The sequence below is a fragment of the Pongo pygmaeus genome, chromosome 1, assembly GCF_028885625.2.
Source record: "Pongo pygmaeus isolate AG05252 chromosome 1, NHGRI_mPonPyg2-v2.0_pri, whole genome shotgun sequence".
In the NCBI taxonomy this organism is placed as follows: Eukaryota; Metazoa; Chordata; class Mammalia; order Primates; family Hominidae; genus Pongo; species Pongo pygmaeus.
Genome location: NC_072373.2, coordinates 221,692,985 through 221,709,897, shown reverse-complemented (window position 1 = coordinate 221,709,897; position 16,913 = coordinate 221,692,985). Strand labels below are relative to the sequence as shown.

The window sequence follows — 16,913 nt, the reverse complement described above, 5'->3', positions numbered from 1 at the left end:
TGAAGATTCAGCATATGAAGGAGGATGTATGGAGACAGTCCCTGGACAGGAGGGTAAAACCAGCTTGTCCAGGTAAAAGTCCGTGTCTACACGCACACAACCTGCCTGGCCTGGCACCAACCCTGCCTGCTTCTCCGTCCCCCACATCTCTCACCCCTGGCTCCCCAGGCTTCAGCCACACGGGCCTCCTTTCAGTTCCTCACACAATCCAAGCTTGTTCTGTGAAAGGAAACTATCTTGGACCCCCAAAATCACTAAGCTAAAAGGAAAAGTCAAGCTGGGAACTGTTTAGGGCAAACCTGCCTCCTAGTCTATTCAAAGTCCTCCCTGGCCGGGCGCAGTGGCTCACGCCTGTAATCCCAGCACTTTGGGAGGCCGAGGCGGGCGGATCACGAGGTCAGGAGATCGAGACCATCCTAGCTAACACAGTGAAACCCTGTCTCTACTAAAAATACAAAAAATTAGCCGGGCGTGGTGGCCGCTGAGCTGGCAGCCGATTAGATGGTGCCCACCCATGTTAAGGGTGGGTCTTACTGAGAGTGGGTCTTCCTCTCCCAGTCCACTGACTCAAATGTTAATCTCTTCTGGCAACACCCAGACATGTTGTAGGAAAATCCCAACACTTTGGGATGCCAAGGCGGGCGGATCCCCTGAGGTCGGGAGTTCAAGACCAGCTTGACTAGCTTGGAGAAACCCCATCTCTACTAAAAATACAAAATTAGCCGGGTGTGGTGGCACATGCCTGTAATCCCAGCTACTCAGGAGGCTGAGGCAGGAGAATCGCTTGAACCCGGGAGGTGGAGGTTGCAGTGAGCTGAGATCATGCCATTGCACTCCAGCCTGGGCAACAAGAGCGAAACTCCGTCTCAAAAAAAAAAAAAAAAAAAAATTAGCCGGGCATGGTGGTGGGTGTCTATAATCCCAGCTACTTGGGAAACTGAGGTAGGAGAATTGCTGGAACCCAGGAGGCGGGGGTTGCAGGGAGCTGAGATCATGCCACTTCACTCCAGCCTGGGAGACAGAGCGAGACTCCATCTCAAAAAAAAAAAAAAAAAAAAAAAAGAAAAGAAAAAGGACGTGGCTTCTTAGGGGCCTAAATGAGTTCAGGTGCATGAAGTGCTGGCAGGTGGCCAGTGCTCAAGGAACATGCTCCTGCAAGTGTGGCCAGCACGGGCTCTGTGACCTCGGGCAAAGCACTCAGCCTGGCCAGCCTTGAGAATACTCATTCACAGGGTTGTCGGGTGGATGAAGTGAAACAGATCCACAGTCCTTTACCCAGAATTCTGAAATCCAAAAGCCCTGAAGGCTGGAGGTTAACTCCCTTGACAGCAGAGCCCAGCCTAGCTCCACTTCATTTAGAGGCAAACTGATGCAGTTTCAGGGTGTTTTTATTTTATTTATTTTATGTTTAGTTTTAGTTATTTATTTTTTTGAGACAGCATCTGGCTCTCTTGCCCAGGCTGGGGTGCAATGGCACGAATTTGCCTCACTGCCACCTCCATCTCCTGGGCTCAAATCATCCTCCTACCTCAGCCTCCCAAGTAGCTGGGACTACAGGCACCCATACCTGCCACCACGTCTGGCTAATTTTTGTATTTTTTGTGGAGATGGAGTTTCACCATGTTGGCCAGGCTGATCTCAAATTCCTGAGCTCAAGCAATCCACCTACCTCAGCTTCCCGAAGTGTGCTGGGATTACAGGCATCAGCCACTGCTCCCAGCCTCCAGGCGTGTGTGTGTGTGTTTTGAGACGGAGTCTCGCTCTGTCGCCCAGGCTGGAGTGCAGTGGTGCAATCTCAGCTCACTGCAACCTCTGCCTCCAAGGTTCAAGCGATTGTCCTGCCTCAGCCTCTGAAGTAGCTGGGATTACAGGCATGCACCAGCACACCCAGCTAATTTTTGTAGTTTTAGTAGAGATGGGGTTTCACCATGTTGGTCAGGTTGGTCTCAAATTCCTGACCTTGTGATCCGCCCTCCTCAGCCTCCAAAAGTGCTGGGATTACAAGCGTGAACCACTGCGCCCTGCCCCCTTTTTAAGGATTGTATATGTTATTTTATTTTAATTTTTTGAGACGGAGTTTCTACTCTTGTTGCCCAGGCTGGAGTGCAACGGCGCGATCTTGGCTCACTGCAACCTCCACCTCCCAGGTTCAAGTAATTCTCCTGCCTCAGCCTCTTGAGTAGCTGGGATTACAGGCATGCACCACCACACCTGGCTAATTTTTAGTAGAGACAGGGTTTCTCCATGTTGGTCAGGCTGGTCTCAAACTCCCGACCTCAGGTGATCTGCCCGCCTCAGCTTCCCAAAGTGCTGGGATTACAGGCGTGAGTCACTGCACCCAGCCACAGGACGGGTGGATCACCTGAGATCAGGAGTTCGAGACCAGCCTGGTCAACATGGTAAAACCCTGTCTCTACTAAAACTACAGAAATTAGCCAGGTGTGGTGGTGTGCACCTGTAATCCCAGCTACTTGGGAGGCTGAGGCACAAGAATCGCTTGAACCTGGGAGGCAGAGATTGCAGTGAGCCGAGATCACGCCACTGCCCTCTAGCCTGGAGAAAAGAGCAAAACTGTTTCAAAAAAATAAAAATTAAAAATACACACACATTAGAAACATAAGTCTGGGCCTCTTAGACTTGAGATAGTGCACGAAAGTTGCCTCCTTATAAGAAATGATCATGAACATTTGTGCGCAGGGACAAAGAGCTCACAGAAAGTTGGAAAAACACATTCCAGCCTTCTAGGCACAGAGCGGGACTCTCAACAGGCAGCGGCTTTTCCTTGTCAGAGCTGGAACAACACAGGCCTTTCATTAACGAGGCTTGACTTGCAGTCTCATTAGGCCCATAGCTGGAAACCTGGCTCAGGCTGGATTGGTTGAGGAGAAATGAGAAGAGGACCAGGGACCTGCTGGGTATTTGTCCTTTGCCCCCAAATCGCACTACCTGCTCCTGCTGCCCCTGGGCAGAAACAGGCCTCACAGCTTCCTCTCCCCCTAAGTGAGGCCTCCCGGGAGGTCCAGCCCCAGCCTTTGGCTCTCTGCTAAACTGAAATGCTCCTTACAATCCCCTGCAAAGAAATGAAACCCCAAACTTTTGGGAGAGCATGGAGGTTTTTCCAATAGCCAGCAGTTTTTGCAGAAAAACAAGGATTAAAGAAGCAATTAGTGGTTTGCCAACAAGCAGTCAGAGGAGAAAGCAAAATAAATCCACAACAGGGCAGCAGGAAGCCTCAGGCCCTTCAAATTTGGAATGGTTACAAAAAGCCCAAACAAGCTTCTCCTCTCCCACCGCACCAAGTCAGAGACCCAGGAACACCTAAATGAATCTCTGAGTGTAACTGTCTGTGAACTTCCTCCCCTCTACACCTGGCATGTCATACATATATACATATATTTACGTCTGTAATCCACCTTGCTTTTTTACTTTATAAGTCAACTTTCTGTCTTTTCTTTTCTTGACAAAAGTCTTGCTCTATTGCCCAGGCTGGATGCAGTGCAGTGGCACTATCTCAGCTCACTGCAACCTCCACCTCCCGGGTTCAAGCAAACCTCCACCTCCTGGGTTCAAGCAATTCTCCTGCCTTAGCCTCCCAAGTAGCTGGGATTACAGGTGCCTGCCACCATGCCCGGGTAATTTTTGTACTTTTTTTTTTTGAGACGGAGTCTCGCACTGTCGCCCAGGCTGGAGTGCAGTGGCGCGATCTCGGCTCACTGCAAGCTCCGCCTCCCGGGTTCACGCCATTCTCCTGCCTCAGCCTCCCGAGTAGCTGGGACTACAGGGGCCCACCACCAAACCTGGCTAATTTTTTTGTATTTTTAGTAGAGACGGGGTTTCACCGTGTTAGCCAGGATGGTCTCGATCTCCTGACCTCGTGATCCGCCCGTCTCAGCCTCCCAAAGTGCTGGGATTACAGGCTTGAGCCACCGCGCCCGGCCAATTTTTGTAGTTTTAGTAGAGACGAGGTTTTGCCATGTTGGCCAGGCTGGTCTCAAACTCCTGGCCTCAAGTGATCAGCCCACCTCGGCCACCCAAAGTGCTGGGATTACAGGCTGAGCCAACTCGCCTGGCCTACTTTATGGTCAACTTTTCTAAAATACATTATAATTAACATAGAATAAAATGCACTCATTTTAAGTATGACTTTCAACGAGTTTAATTCTCACTGTATGGACTGGGCGCGGGGACTCAAGCCTGCAATCCCAGCACTTTGGGAGACTGAGGCGGTGGATCACCTGAGGTCAAGAGCTCGAGACCAGCCTAGCCAAAATGATGAAACCCCATCTCTACTAAAAATACAAATAATTAGCTGGGCATGGTAGCAGGCACCTGTAATCCCAGCTACTCAGGCGGCGGAGGCAGGAGAATTGCTTGAACACGGGAGGCGGAGGTTGCAGTGAGCCGAGATGGCACCATTGCACTCCAGCCTGGGCAACAAGAGCAAAACTCCGTCTCAAAAACAAAAGATTCTCATTGTATGTATATGCCCTGATCAGGGTATGAAACATTTTTGTCACCCTTAAGAAGTTTTTTCCAGCCTCTTTGCAGTCAGTCCCCTCCTATCCCCGGCCCCCGGCATCTATCCACTCATCTGTTCTCAGTCACTGAAGATTAGTTTTACCTTTTTTAGCATTTCATATAAATGAAATCATATACTTTTTATGTCTGGTTTCTTTCTTTGCTTTTTTTTTTTTTTTTTTTGAGATGGAGTCACGCTGTCTCCCGGGCTGGAGTGCAGTGGTGCATTCATGGCTTACAACAGCCTCAACCTCCCAGGCTCAAAAGATTCTCCCACCTCAGCCTCCAGAGTAGCTGGGATTACAAGCACACACTACCATACTCAGCTTATTTTTAAAATTTTTTATAGAGTGAGGGTCCGTCTGTGTTGCCAGGCTGGTTTCGAAATCCCAGGCTCAAAGCAATCTTCAGCCTCTCAAAGTGTTAGAATTACAGGCATGAGCCACCACGCCCAGCGTCAGGGCTTAAGCCATCCTTCTGCCTTAGCCTCTCAAGTAGCCAGGACCACAGGTGTGTGCCATCACACCAGGCTGTAAAAATCATTTTACACTTGATCTTAGCCAAAAGGTCGAGAAGGGATGTAAAAATAATTTTAAAAAATTTTTAATATTAAAATAGAGTTGGGTGCCAGGTGTGGTGCCTCACGTCTGTAATCTCAACACTTTGGGAGGCTGAGGCAGGCAGATCACTTGAGGTCAGGAGTTCAAGACCAGCCTGGCCAACATGGTGAAACCCTGTCTCTACTAAAAATACAGAAAAATTAGCCAGGCGTGGTGGCATGTGCCTGTAATCTAGCTACTCGGGAGGCAGAGGCAGGAGAATTGCTTGAACCCGGGAGGCGGAGGTTGCAGTGAGCTGAGATCATGCCACTGCACTCCAGCCTGGGTGACAGAGTGAGACTTCATCTAAAAAAATAAATAAAATAGAGATGGGGTCTTGCTATGTTGCCCAGGTTAGTCTAGAGCCAAAATGATCCTCCCACCATGGCCTCCCAAAGTGATGAGATTACAGAGGTGAGCCACCACACCCAGCCTGTAAAAATAATTTTTTTCTTTTTTGACAAGGAGTTTCACTCTTATCACCCAGGCTGGAGTGCAATGGCGCGTTCTCAGCTCACCACAACTCCCGCCTCTCAGGTTCAAGCGATTCTCCTGCCTCAGCTTCCCAAGCAGGTGGGATTACAGCCGCCCACCACCATGCCGAAGTTAATTTTTGTATTTTTAGTAGCAGCTTGTGGGCCAGGTTGGTCTCGAACTCCTGACCTCAGGTGATCTGCCTGCCTCGGCCTCTCAAAGTGCTGGGATTACAGGCGTGAGCCACCGCGCCTGGCCTAAAAATAATTTTTAAAATTTTTATATTAAAATTGCTGCTAGCAAAACCTTTTTTTTTTTGGTATATTGACCTTATTTCCTGTGATCTTGCTAAATTCACTAATTAGTTCTAGTAGTTGTTATATAGATTACTTAGAATTTTCTAGTAAACAGTTACATCATCTATGACTGAAGACAGTTTCACTTCTTTGTGATCTTTACACATTTTTTTTCTTTTTCTTGCCTTACTGCACTGACTAGGGCCTCTAGCACAACATTGAGTAAATGGTAACAGCAAATATCTTTGCTTATTGCCAATCTTAGGGGCAGGTGGTCAGTTATTTAATGTTGTGTGTGATGTTAGCTATAGGTTTGGGGTAGATGCTTTATATCAGATAGAGGAATTCCCTCCTGTTCCTTGTTTGCTGAGAGCTTTTTTTCATGAATAGGTGTTCAGTTTTTTCAAATGCTTTTCTGCATAAATTTACATGGTCATCAGGTTTTTTTCCATCATTCTGTCTTTCTCTTTCACTTTTTTTTTCTTTTTTTTTTTTTTTGCTGTTGACACAGCCCCAGGAGGTCCTGGGAACGTGTGTCCTTGTTGTTCTCTTAATATGCTGAATTATATGGATTGATTTTTTGAATGTTAAACCAATCTCTAATTCGTGGGCATCTCTCATTTCGTCCTGATGTATTATCCTTTTTCTATATTGCTGGATTTGATCACGAATGTTTCATTGAAGGTTTTTATCTATTGGAATCTTTGTTGTATACCCAGTACATGGCCATGGACGATGCCTGAGCTGGTGTCAGAGGAGCTCTAGAAGTCTAGGAAGGGGGCCATCCTAGTCAGGGAAAATAGCAGGTTCAAGCCAGGCGTGGTGGCTCACACCTGTAATCCCAGCACTTTGGGAGGCCAAGGCGGGTGGGTCACCTGAGGTCAGGAGTTCGAGCCCAGCCTGGCCAACATGGAGAAACCCTGTCTCTACTAAAAATACAAAAATTAACCAGGCATGTTGGCGGGCGCCTGTAATCCCAGCTACTCGGGAGGCTGAGGCAGGAGAAACGTTTGAACCCAAGAGGTGGGGGTTGCAGTAAGCCGAGAACACGCCATTGCACTCCAGCCTGGGCGACAAGGGTGGAACTCCGTATCAAAAAAAAAAAAAAAAAACCAACAAAAATTAGCGAAGCATGGTGGCATATGTCTGTAATCCTAGCTACTCAGGAGGCTGAGGCAGGACAATCGCTTGAATCTGGGAGGTGGAGTATGCAGTGAGCCAAGATGGTGCCACTGCACTCCAGCCTGGGTGACAGAATGAGGCCTCCTCTTAAAACAATAGGCCAGGTGCGGTGGCTCACGCCTGTAACCCCAGCACTCTGGGATGCTGAGGTGGGCAGATCACGAGGTCAGGAGTTTGAGACCAGCCTGACCAACATGGTGAAACCCTGTCTCTACTAAAAATACAAAAATTAGCCCAGTGTGGTGGCACATGCCTGTAATCCCAGCTACTCAGGAGGCTGAGGCAGGAGAATTGCTTGAACCCGGGAGGCAGAGGTTGCAGTGAGCCGAGATCGTGCCACTGCATTCCAGCCTGGGTGACAGAGCAAGACTCCATCTCAAAAAAATAAATAAATAAAAATTTAAAAATACATATAATAAAAATAAAAAATTATTTATTTTTACTTTTTTTTTTTTTTTTGTAGAGACAGGGTTTTGCCTCGTTATCCAGGCTGGTCTTGAGCTACTAGACTCAAGTGATCCACTCTTCTCAGCCTCCCAAAGTGCTGGGATGACAGGCGTGAGCCGCTGTACCAGGTTTTCTTTACTTCTTTTTGTCAGATATCTCATGCCCTAGTATGGCTTCCCCTTCTCCTAGGCCTGGGAGCAATGGCTTTAATAGTAACCACTGTATTTGCATTTTGGAGGACTGCTCCTAAGAGCTGTTTTTATTTAAAGAGTCCCAGCAATCAAATACAGATTGGCTGGCTAGTTCCCATGTTTCCACACAATTCCCTCCTACTTAAGCTCTCTATGTTTACACACAGGACATCTAACTGCTTGTTCTGGTCAAGGTACAGCTTTCCGGAGCTCTGAGAGACAGAAGAGAAAGGGTTGGTATGTTCTACAGGTGAATGGTGGGCTGCTGAGAGAGAGAGACAGAGAGACATAGTCCAAGGTAACAGGAAAGCTTCTGGCACTGGTGCCTGTGCAGTCAGTGGTGTCACTGCCAGGACAGGAAACAGAGGCAGAGCAGGTTTGGGGGAGGGGAAGAATGATAAGTTCAATTTGGGACCTTTATTCATTAGCTCCTTGGGCATTACTAGGTGGCAGGTACTGTGTCAGGAACAACTGTGAACAAAAGAAATAAGGTCCCTGCTCTCCTGAAGCTTGCGTTCCTGTATGGGAAGGAGAACTTAAATAAATCAACAAACTAACTGCAGAAGCCCTGGTTCTATAGTCATGCGACAGACTGCACTGCAAAGGCGGCCAGGAAAGGCTCCATCTGGGGGAGACCTAGAGTAGAAGATGTCAGGTTGAGTATGACAATGACCCAGTGACATAGCCTGAGAGAAGCAGTTTGGATATCTAGGTCTGGGTTGGAGATGATCAGAAAAGAAGCAAAAAGCATACTGCAAAATATACGCAGCATATAATACTACTTATAGGGAGATCAAAAATTACACATAATGATAATGATTATTAATTATTTGAGACAGAGTCTCGCTTTGTCGTCCAGGCTGGAGTGCAGTGGCAAGATCTCGGCTCACTGCAGCCTCCACCTCCCGGGCTCAAGCGATTATCCAGCCTCAGCCACCCAAGTAGCTGGGATGACAGGGGTGCGCCGCCTTGTCCAGCCAACTTTTGTATTTTTAGTAGAGACACGGTTTCGCCATCTTGGCCAGGTTGGTCTGTAACTCCTGGCTTCAGGCTATCTGCCCGCCCGCCTCGGCCTCCCAAAGTGTTGAGTTTGCAGGCGTGAGGGCCTCACTGATTATTTGAGGCTGTTTAGATTATGGTTTTTTAGATTATGCTTTTGTTTCCCTAAACGGGGTGGTGAGTACAGGGGTGTGAGATGTAACACGTAATTTGTACACCTTTTGCACACGTAAATATCACAAAGTAAACTTTTAAAATAAGGCAAGGCCTAGGGCCTCGAAAGGCTTCTCTGAGGAGCGAGGACCAGGCAGTCACAGCCAGTTTCCACTGCCTCCACGCTCCGGCCTAGGCCAGCCCCTCTCCCCAGTCATTCGCTCGGGGCTGGCTCCGCCCCAGAACTGCGCAACCTCCCCGCCCACATCCGCGTCCTAACCAATGGGCGCTCGGAATTTGGGTCCACACCCCCGTCACGCCCCGCCCCAGACTCGCGCGCCCGTGACATCACGGCCCGGCCCCCGCCACGTGACGGCCGCGCGCCGGGCTCTAGCTCCCCGCTGGGCTCGCGCCGCAGAGGCCGGTGAGGCGCCGGCGGCCACGCCGCGGAAGGCGCGGGCCGAGCAGAGCCGGGCGTTGGAGCCCGCGCGCGCATGGAGGCGTTGCCTGCAGCCCCCTGAGGGCAGCGGGGAGACAAGACCCGGCGACCTCGCGCATCCCTCGAGCCGCCACGCGCTCTCGCCACCGGGCGGCGACGGGCCGCGGAGCCGGCGCGGCCATGGCGACGGGCGGCCAGCAGAAGGAGAACACGCTGCTTCACCTCTTCGCCGGCGGGTGAGTTCCCGGGCCCAGCCGCGCGCCTCACCCCCTGCGGCCCCCTCGGCCTTCGCCCTGGGCGCGGCCCCAGCCTCCCGCGGCGGTTACCGGCCTTCCCGGGGCTACGGCGCCGGCGCCCGGGAGGAGGAAGTCCCGGCGTCGGGGACTGGTGGGCAGGGCCGAGGGAGGGGGTCGGGCCTTCCTCACCCCTGCGTCCTGAACGCAGCCCCGAGGGCGGCTGTGCGCCGCCGCCCGTCCTCCCCGCTTCGTCCCCAGCTTTTCCCCATTCTGAGCAGTCAGCTGCCGGTGAGTGTTGCTCGGCGGCGGTCCTGCCTGGACGCTATGGCGCGGCCCCCCCTCCCCCGCCCCCTTCTCCTGTGGCCTCTCCCGAAGCGCAGCGCCTCAGAGCCCGTGGTAGGATCGCTGATGCTCGGGTGTGCCCGAGGTTCCTCAGGGCAGCGCGGGAGGTCATCCGGACGGGCAAAAAGGTCTGCGGACGTTGGACGTCAGCAAGGCCTGGATGGTGCTGGGGAACGGTGATGCTTGCGGCCACACGCGGGTGGCTAAGCCAGGGACCCGGACTAAAATGAGGTCTGGAAGATGTGTTGAGACACTTCTCGCCGGCTGGTAGACGCTTCCAACGCCGGAGACCGCAGAGTTGTAAGGTGTTCCTTGTTTTGAAAGCTGCATTAGGTCTATGGTCAGGCACCTTTTTTCCAGCGGAGACAATGCATTTTTAGGAGGTTGAGTTCTGCGGTTAGGAAGGGAGATGATGTTTACCTCCCTGCCCCTCGCCACCTCCCCCTCTCACCCCCTGCCGAGAATAGAAGGTAAAATATTTTTGAGTATTAGTAATTTTCTTTTTTCCTTTATCACAGCTGGTGGCTTGGGGTCCTTTCGGAGTCTTCCAGATATTTGGAGTCTTAATTTGAGGACCTCATCGGCCTGGCACAGGAATTTTTGAGTGTAGGATATTTTGCATAAAATAGTTTATCCTGGGATGATCATCTTGGCTTGAGTAGTTTAGTTGCAGCCTGGATTCCTACCTGGATATGTTCCTTACAACAAACAATGGTTGAGAAACTTATCTTGGAAGATGACTGAGGAAAGCCTCTCTGAGCTTTTTTTGTACTTGTATTGTGGGCAGTCACCAGGTTACTTTAACCAAAAACTTCGGTGGGTCTTCATAGATAGGAAGAGTTTCTCATTCATCTCTTCCCTGTTATGCCCTTGCAACCCTTCCCTCCATGCCTCCATGTCTCCATTGAGACTTCCTTTTTTTTTTTGAGAGGGAGTCTTCCTCTGTCGCCCAGGCTGGAGTGCAGTGGTGCGATCTTTGGGCTCACTGCAACCTCCGCCTCCCGGGTTCAGGCGATTCTCCTGCCTCAGCCTCCCGAGTAGTTGGGACTACAGGCCCCGCCACCACGCCTGGCTAATTTTTTTTTTCTTTTTTTTTTTTTTTGAGACGGAGTTTCACTCTGTAGCCCAGGCTGGAGTGCAGTGGCGCCATCTCGGCTCACTGCAAGCTCCGCCTCCCGGGTTCCCGCCATTCTCCGGCCTCAGACTCCCGAGTAGCTGGAACTACAGGCACCCGCCACTGCGCCCAGCTTTTTGTATTTTTAGTAGAGACGGGGTTTCACCATGTTAGCCAGGATGGTCTTGATCTCCTGACCTCGTGATCCACCCGCCTCGGCCTCCCAACGTGCTGGTATTACAAGCATGAGCCACTGCGCCCGGCCACGCCCAGCTAATTCTTTTGTGTTTTGCTAAGAGGCGGAGTTTTGCCATGTTGGCCAGGCTGGCACTCCTGACCTCAAGTGATCGCCCACCTCGGCCTCCCAAATTGCTGGGATTACAGGCGTGAGCCACCACGCCCGGCGGAGACTTCCTTTCAGAGTAACGCAAGGGGGAAGCATTCTTAAATTAAGCCACTCTATATAAACTTGTCTTTCATGGGAATTTTAAACAAGTTGGCCATTTTTTTTTTTTGTCTCACACGTTTTTTAAGCCAAGAAGGATCATTTAAAAAAAAAAAAAAGGAATTTCTGCTCAGTGATTTTGACTTACTGTTTTTAGTGAGGTGGGCTTTTGTTTTTTTTGAGACATTGTCTCGCTGTGTCGCCCAGGCTGGAGTGCAGTGGCGCCATCTCAGCTCACTGTAAGCTCCGCCTCCCGGGTTCACGCCATTCTGCCTCAGCCTCCCGAGTAGCTGGGACTACAGGCGCCCGCCACCACGCCCGGCTAATTTTGTGTATTTTTAGTAGAGACAGAGTTTAACCGTGTTAGCCAGGATGGTCTCGATCTCCTGACCCCCTCTGCCCGCCTCGGCCTCCCAAAGTGCTGGGATTGCAGGCCTGAGCCACTGCACCTGGCCAGTGAGGTGGTCTTTTAAAATTTTTCTTTGTATTCCAAACCAGGAGAGTTGCATGCTGGAGCAGCCTCTATTGAGGCTCACTGTGAAATGGATGGTCCTGTCTTGTTGAATCTCCCTCTGTACCCTTCACTGTGCCCTCTGGCTGCCAGATTCTCCTACTAGGGCACCAGCCTTATACCTTGTGATGGAGTAAATCTGCAGTGGCCAGCACAGCTCTCCTGCTTGATTAAGATGTAGGTAGTTTATTAGGGTGGCGCCTGAAGCCATTGTATTTAACAAGTTTCTGTTCCTGTCTTGGCAGCAGTTTGAGACTCAAGAAAGAAAAGACAGCTTCCAAAAGGATGTTTTCAGAGTAACGAATTGGATTTTGATCCACTCTCACTAGCCTAAAATATTTTACCTCACTTTCTGTTAGGGAAGAACATGAAAGGAGCAGAGTGTAAAATGGCTGTATTGTATGGTTAAAATGAGTCCACCCAGAGGTCCCACCTACTCCGGTGGAATAAGTGCTGCCTTGCTCCAAGTAACTAGTTGCCGCTGTTGTTAAGCTGGCGTCTTTCCAGAAAACGAAGTGCACTTCCTTTGAAAAGAAGTCAGAGTCCCCACTTTAAAAATCTGTCACATTTCTCTTGTTTATTGAATAGCCGTTGGAAACCATAATATCAAACAAGTTTAAAACAAGTTTAATACTGCTAATTAATGATACTGAACAAGCATTTCTTTTTTTTTTTTTTTTTTTTTTTTTTTTTGAGACGGAGCCTCACTCTCACTCTGTCGCCCAGGCTGGAGTGCAGTGGTGCAATCTCTGCTCACTGCAACCTCCGCCTCCCGGGTTGAAGCGATTTGATTCGAGTGCCTCAGCCTCCCCAGTGGCTGGGATTACAGGCGTGTGCCACGATGCCCGGCTAATTTTTGTATTTTTAGTAGAGATGGGGTTTTGCCACGTTGGCTAGGCTTGTCTTGAACTCCTGACCTCAAGTGATCCACCTGTCTTGGCCTCCCAAAGTGCTAGGATTATACAGGTGTGAGCCACCACGCCCTGCCTGAAAAAGTATTTTTATTTATTTATTTATTTATTTATTTTTGATACTCAGTTTCACTCGTTGCCCAGGCTGGAGTGCAGTGGTACGATCTCAGCTCACTGCAGCCTCCACCTCCTGGGTTCAGGTGATTCTCCTGCCTCAGCCTCCTGAGTAGCTGGGATTAAAGGCTTACGCCACCACGCCCGGCTAATTTTTGTATTTTTGTAGAGACGGGGTTTCACCATGTTGGACAGGCTGGTCTCGAACTCCTGCCCTCAGGTGATCCGCCCACCTCAGCCTCCCAAAGTGTTAGGATTACAGGTGTGACCCACTGGGCCCAGCCCTGTCATTCCTTTTCTATTGTTTAAACCACCTCATCAAGAAGAACACAGAAGTGCTTTGAGGTGGCCATTCTGTATGTAGGCTTCATTTGCCAAAGACGAAAATCCTATAAATTTTCCCCATCAAATAGCATGGGGGTTCTGTTTGTCTGTTAGTGCTAGTGATGTCCTTCATCAGCTGGGCAGCCACTTAACATAGCACAGTGCCCATTTAGATCTACCCAGTACCTGAAATAGCTGGGTTAAGCTGTCCTTAGATTTAGAGGTTGATCCTGGATTAGATGCTTTGGGTCTTATTTTTATGGCATGCTTTTTTGTTTTGTCATCCTAGCCTTTAAAATGTATTTTAATGGGAAGATAGTATATCTTTAAGATTTTAAACTAGGCCAGGTGTGGTGGCTCACGCCTGTAATGCCAGCACCATGGGAGGCTGAGGCGGGTGGATCACTTGAGGTCAGGAGTTCGAGACCAGCCTGGCCAACATGGCAAAACCCCGTCTCTACTGAAAATACAAAAATTAGCTGGGCATGGTGGCGCATGCCTGTAATCCCAGCTACTTGAGAGGCTGAGGTAGGAAAATCGCTTGAACCTGGGAGGTGGAGGTTGCAGTGAGCTGCGATCGCTCCACTGCACTCCAGCCTGGGAGACAGAAAGAGAGACTCCATCTCAGAAGAAAAAAAAAAATGAAAAACTTAAACTATAATAAGACACAGATATTTTCAAAATTCAATGTTTTCCCACCTAGTATGGGCAGCTGTTGCCAGGTGTACTCAGGTACTTGTCCTACAAATTAAATCTTTATCAGCTAATCGTTAGTTGTTTTTTGTTTTTTTTTTTCTTTTTTTGAAGCAGCATCTCTCTGTGTGGCTCAGGCTGGAGTGCAGTGGTGCCATCTCAGCTCACTGCAACCTCCACCTCCCGGGTTCAAGCAATTCTCGTGCCTCAGTCTCCCGAGGAGCTGTAATTACAGGCACGTGCCACCATGCCTGGCTGTTTTTTCCATTTTTACTAGAGACCAGGTTTCACCATGTTGGCCAGATTGGTCTCGAACTCCTGACCTCAGGTGATCTGCCCACCTCAGCCTCTGAAAGTGCTGGGATTACAGGCGTGAGCCACCGAGCCCAGCCAATGCCAGGTTTCAAGTAAAACTTTCCAAAAATTTACAGTGTATACAGAAAAGCACCTAATGTTTTTTAAATAGCACGATAGAGGTAGCAGGTAAAATGGCAGTTACCAAACTTCCAAAGATTAGGATTGCAGGATGTTTGGCAGTATCATTTGTTGGCAAAATGTGGATAAGCTGTGAGCCTGGAAAGCAGTTTACCATCAGTGGGGTAGTGATTATTATCAGAAAGAGCATACGGGCCTTGGTTTTAGTGCCTGATATGCATGTATGCATAGGGAACAGAGGCTGTTGTTGAAGACAGTTGGTTTTTACAAATTTTCCTTGATAGTTTAAACTCAGAGTTAAAAAGCACAATTCTGTGTGCATAATTTAAAATTTTATGACTTCTGATCACATAAAGATACTTTTTTTAAAATCCCAGTATATATTATAGTAGTAACATAGTAGTGTTACTCTGCTGTCAACTGGAGGTGAGGTGCCTAAGCCACAAGGGGAAAAATTAAACTATGGCAGCATGGGTGTAAAAGGATTAGAAGGTTAACTAGATCTTCATGTAATAAATACCAGACTTCAATTTTGGAAAGGAATAATGAGAGAAGGTAGAGGAATGGGGAGGGGAGTTTTTTTGGTTTTGGGTTTTTTTGTTTGTTTGTTTTTTTGAGACGGAGTTTTGCTCTTGTTACCCAGGCTGGAGTGCAGTGGTGTGATCTCAGCTCACTGCAACTTCTGCCTCCTGGGTTCAAGTGATTCAAGGGGAGCGTATTTTTATCTCTTAAGAAAAGGAATACATAGGCCGGGTGTGGTGGCTCATACCTGTGATCCCAGCACTTTATTTTTATTTTTATTTTTTTTGAGACGGAGTCTCACTCTGTCACCCAAGCTGGAGTGCAGTGGCGAGATCTTGGCTCATTGCAACCTCTGCCCTCCAAGTTCAAGAGATTCTCCTGCCTCAGCCTCCAGAGTAGCTGGGATTACAGGCGCCCGCCACCACGCCCGGCTAATTTTTTTTTGTATTTTTAGTAGAGATGGGGTTTCACCATCTTGGCCAGGCTGGTCTTGAACTCCTGATCTCATGATCCACCCGCCTCGGACTCCCAAAGTGCTGGGATTACAGGCGTGAGACACCGCGCCCAGCCAATCCCAGCACTTTAAAAGGAGGCCAAGGCAGGTGGATCACTTGAGGTCAGGAGTTTGAGACCAGCCTGGCAACATGGTGAAACCCCATCTCTACCAAAAATACAAAAAAAAATTTAGCTGGGCATGGTGGCGCAGGCCTGTAATCCTGGCTACTTGGGAGGCTGAGGCAGGAGACCACTTGAACCCGGGAGGCGGAGCTTGCAGTGAGCCGAGATCACGCCACTGCACTCCAGCCTGGGCAACAGAGCGAGACTCCGTCTAAAAAAACAGAAAAGGAATACATAGTTAAAAACAGAAAAGGTGCAGAAAAAATTCAATTGGTAGTTTCTTTTTAGAAAATTAGGCAAATAGACGTCAAAGAATATCCCTTGTGACTGCTTTTAGACATGTAGTTTAACAATTGTTCCTAGCTTTCCTCCACTGGATTCAATTCCTTCAGATGTTTGCTGTGAATGGAATATCTCACAGAGAAATTTTTTTTTTTTTTTTTTTTGAAACGGAGTCTCGCCTTGTCGCCCAGGCTGGAATGCAGTGATGCAATCTCGGCTTACTGCAAACTCCATCTCCCAGGTTCACACCATTCTCCTGCCTCAGCCTCCTGAGTAGCTGGGACTATAGGCACCCGCCACAACGCCCAGCTAATTTTTTGTATTTTTAGTAGAGACGGGGTTTCACCGTGTTAGCCAGGATGGTCTCGATCTCCTGACCTTGTGATCCGCCCTCCTCAGCCTCCCAAAGTGCTGGGATTACAGGCGTGAGCCACCACGCCCAGCCCCACAGAGAATTTTCTTTGCAGTTTGGCATCAGTAACTGACTAGAACAGTGTTACCTTAGGAGCAAAATTAAATTAATGTCTAGGGTGTTTCCTCAGAACCGTTAAGACAAGCATGAGTCCCAGCTGGCCTTTGGAAGATTATTTATGTTAGTAAAACTCTTTAACTGCTTTCTTGAAAAGTTTAGGTATACATTTTTTTTGACTAGGCTCGTTTAGGGGGCGTTTAGTTGCAAGTAATAGAAGATTCAACTTCAAACCGGCTTGCTTATGGGTACAAAAACCTGAACTCTAAAGGGAGCACAGGCTTCAGGTGAGGGCTTAGCTGAGCAGTGTGTCAGTGTCACCGGGAGGGGCCCACCCACGCCTGCTTGGCCTCCAGTAACCTGCTTCATTCTAGGCTGGCCCTGCATAGAAGGGCTTCCAGCAGCAGCTCCTTGTATTTCTCCCACCATTGAGCAAATCTTCAGTGTAATTCTGGACCCACTAGGACATGTACCCCTTGCTCTAAACCAGTCATTGCTCCCAGGGAAATTATGCTGAGTACTTGGGCTGAAATCATATGCCCATCCCTAAACAGATAACAAGGCAAAGTAGATGTTATGATGTGGACATGCTTCAGTGA

General features: G+C 49.0%; 1 protein-coding gene across 2 annotated transcripts in view; it reads left to right on the top strand.

Moving 5' to 3' along the window:
- Positions 1-9,216: 9,216 nt before the first annotated feature.
- The window catches only part of SLC25A33 (solute carrier family 25 member 33), a 49,044-nt gene continuing 41,347 nt past the window's right edge, over positions 9,217-16,913 (top strand). The window contains exon 1 of one of the 2 annotated variants that reach the window (XM_054440502.2): positions 9,217-9,534. In XM_054440502.2, the coding sequence (XP_054296477.1) occupies positions 9,479-9,534 (56 nt within the window). In that variant the 5' untranslated portion in view covers positions 9,217-9,478. Of the gene's footprint in view, positions 9,535-9,684; positions 9,823-16,913 lie in introns of those variants that run through there. The other variant, XM_063659749.1, reaches the window with a different exon arrangement.